Below are 3,481 nucleotides of genomic sequence, written 5' to 3'. Positions count from 1 at the left end.
TTTTTTCTTTTCGTTTCTTTTATCTATCTATCTATCTATTGTTAATGACCACTCTTCTGTATACAGTTAATGACTATATATATATATATGGCTCACAGAAATAGAAATAATAGCAGTTCAAATATATAAAGTGAGAAAAGAGAAATCATTATTATCATTATCATAATGATAATCATATTACATAAAGAGAACAGAAGACCCACAACAATACATATACCAATATTTATATATTTATATATACAGAAACACTGAAAGAAAGAAAGAAAGAAAGAAAGAAAAAAGAAATAAATAAATAAATAATGTATACTCTATACCTCAACACCTTGCCAATTCAAACTCTTCCAAATCATAATAGCAAGACAACAGCATAGATGTCGCACTTAAAATCACACAGTAATGCCACAAATTATGACTATTCCACGCATAATCAATCTCTTCACCGGAGATCACATAAAATCCAAACCAACGCCAAAAACGTGTCATCATCATCGTTATCATCATATCACTTGTCTTTCCTTCTGTATGTTTTAAAAGAGTTCCATTCTTTTCTCCCTCCTCTGTTCGTGAATTTAATACTATTCCTCCTTCTCCTTCTTCTCTTTCTCCTCCTGTTGTTGTTGTTGTTGATAATAATAAAGATAAGGATGATGGTCGTGGTATATGCCGCATATATTTCTCTGGAAAGCGTAGGGCATTCACAATCCCTCCAATCATTATAAAGATATAACTCAACACATGATAATTAACTGCCTGATGATATCCCTGCGATTGGACCTTTGGCACTTCTATCCACAGCATTAAACCCAGTCGAAGAAATAAATGAAATCCAATCGCCTTTGCTCGTCCTTTTGCCCCGCATTGAACAGCAAAGATCACACTATACGTCACCAGCAGAAAGGAAATTAATAGTAAAGAGAGGAGTACACCTGAATGGAAATTCCAATCTAAACTACAGGCATTTCCATGATAAAGAAAACTCCAGGAAGTACCAGTAATAGATGTAATGACTCCTAATACATCACAATTCATTAAACGTCTATAAGAAGTTTCTGAACGCACACAAGGCATAAAAAGATGATAACTGACACTGCAGAGAAATATGAAAAGTAAAATCACACATGTTGATTGAAAAACAATAGTGGGATTAGAACTTAAGATCCAACCCGTTTCATATATATGCTGCGGTCTATGATAATGAGGAGCCCCTACCAGACTAACATCATTTATATTATTATTAATATTAATATGATTATTATTATTATTATTATTATTATTAACACTAAATGAAGTAGTGGGATCTACACGGGGAGGATAAAGAGTCAAGTAAAGCACAAAGAGTGCCGCTATTGCATGAGTCCAAATGTTAAGAGATTCATTATGCCAAGTAAAGAAGGAACGTAAGGCGGCACGAGTAGACATGCGTGGACGATAACCAGAGAGAATATGTGGATTGAACTGCAGCCATGGATCTACTTGCTGGATGCCTAATAATACAGTCATTAACAAATCTTTTTTTTTTTTCTCTCTCTCAGTGTTAACAGTAAAAGAAATAATAATAATAATAATAATAATAATAATAATAATAACAGGCACACAAACAGTATCACTATTCACTTTTAAAGAAGGAAAAAGGAGAATTAAGACTCAGACAGTGTTGTTGTTTTTCGTTTTTTTTTTTTTTTTTCTTTCCTGCTTTGTTGTTTCTAATGTTGACTTCTGTTTTATTTTTTATTTTTTCTTTTTCTTCTATGGATTTACGTTTAACCAACCACGTAATGAATCTATATCTATTATTCTCCATATACACATTATAAAGAGAGAGAGAAACAAGAAAAAGGAAAAAAAAACAAGTTGGAAAACAAAGAGAAAAACAAGAAACAATAAAAAAAAATCATGATAACATATTCCATCTAGTAAAGAAAACATCCATAAAGATATCCATATACATATGTATAGATATATATTACTGATGTATCTACAAAAACCAAAAAAAAAAAAAAAACCAAAAAAAAAACTCATAATCACTGTCTGTTTATATATATATATATATATATATATATATATTATCAAAGAACACGTGTTTGTGTGGACAATTGAATACGTTGTGTACTAACGGTATTAAGTGCTTCTCTGTGAGCCCGGGCAAATCGCACATGTACAGGCATCTCTCTTTCCCTTTCTTCTTCTTCTCTCTCTTTTTCTTCTTCACTTCTCCCATGAAGTGAATGTCGATTGACTATAGTCGTTGTGGGTAATCTCAACACATGTAAATACTGCAATCGTAATTCCTTCTCCCGTTGTAATGCCTCTTTTAATTGATTTTCCGTTTCCCGCTGTGAGGCTATTGCGATAGCGGCGGTCTGAGAAGCGGCCCGACGACAATTCTCTGCAAATGTAAAAGTCTCTTGAAGAAGATCTATTGATTGCTGTTCCAATGCTTGTAAAGTATCCCGATGTGTGGTCTCTGCCTTAATAAGATTCCATATATGTTGAGTTTGTTCTTGTTTCCATATATAATGTGCCTGTTGAAGAATTTCTTCTTCTTCTCTCTTTGCTTCTCGTATGTGTGAATTGGTCCATTGCCAAGTCCTCCATAATGTATGTAAAAGAGATCTCGTTTCATTTTCCTCTTGTATCCATAATGCCCGTTCTCGTCTTTCTGTTTCTTGTATAAGTTCTTCTTTTATATTTGTATATATCTTTTCTTGTTGTTGTAGAAAGAAGTGTTGTTGTTGTTGTTTATATTGATGAATGTATTGTTGAGCAGAGGCAATCGTTATTTCCATTCCCACACGTTCTCTTTCAAGTCTTTCTATACGATTGGATTGTTGTTGGCATAGTGTTTCTTGCTTATACCAATCATCCACGGTAAACTCCGTGTTGATGGCTGTCTCTATACATTTCATAGGAGAAGTGGAAGTGGCCCGTGTAATCTTTTTCTCTTTCTCTGTTGTTTGTGTGGCTATTGAAGAATTGGAAATAGATTTCAATGCGTTGAGGAGATTAGATGATATTCTTCTTTTTCTTCTTCTATTTATTATTCCTTCTCTTTCTTCTTCTTCTTCTGTTGTTGTTGTTGTTTCCATCACGTCGGGGGATAGTAATAAGGAGAGGAGTAATGTATGATCTGTCTGCGTTGTGGCTGTTTTCCCAGATGTCTGTGGATGTTGTGCATATCTCTGCAGTGTGGAAGGAATAGAGAGAGGAATTGTATTTATATTCATATTCATATCTTTATTATATTTATCATTATATTTATTATTATTATTATTATTATTATTATTATTATTTATATTGTTATTAATATTATGAAGAGTATTTGTTGGGAATTGTGAGAGGAGTTTCTCTCGTCTTTCAACGGCGGAGGGACCATTGTTGGGAAATGGCACCGTGCGGAAGTGCAGTAATGGTGGCATCTCCATTAATAACTCCTTTCGAAAGCCATCCACATTATCCATATAATTATATTTATATTTATTAT

General features: G+C 33.3%; 2 protein-coding genes across 2 annotated transcripts; both read right to left on the bottom strand.

Moving 5' to 3' along the window:
* Nucleotides 1-315: 315 nt before the first annotated feature.
* On the bottom strand, nucleotides 316-1,500 carry TM35_000361620 (adiponectin receptor; the record flags this gene model as incomplete). Its single annotated transcript, XM_029029347.1, has 1 exon — nucleotides 316-1,500. One exon carries the CDS (start codon nucleotides 1,498-1,500, stop codon nucleotides 316-318), a length of 1,185 nt encoding a protein of 394 aa, XP_028879368.1.
* A 566-nt stretch (nucleotides 1,501-2,066) lies between these two features.
* On the bottom strand, nucleotides 2,067-3,458 carry TM35_000361610 (uncharacterized protein; the record flags this gene model as incomplete). The annotated part of the gene is made up of 1 exon (XM_029029346.1): nucleotides 2,067-3,458. The coding sequence occupies one exon, from the start codon at nucleotides 3,456-3,458 to the stop codon at nucleotides 2,067-2,069; it is 1,392 nt and encodes a 463-aa protein (XP_028879367.1).
* Nucleotides 3,459-3,481: the final 23 nt, after the last annotated feature.

The sequence above is a fragment of the Trypanosoma theileri genome, assembly GCF_002087225.1.
Source record: "Trypanosoma theileri isolate Edinburgh chromosome Unknown TM35_Tth_36_V1, whole genome shotgun sequence".
NCBI classification, from domain to species: Eukaryota; Euglenozoa; class Kinetoplastea; order Trypanosomatida; family Trypanosomatidae; genus Trypanosoma; species Trypanosoma theileri.
Note: the sequence above shows the minus strand (reverse complement) of the source record. Positions and strands in the feature narration are given on the sequence as shown.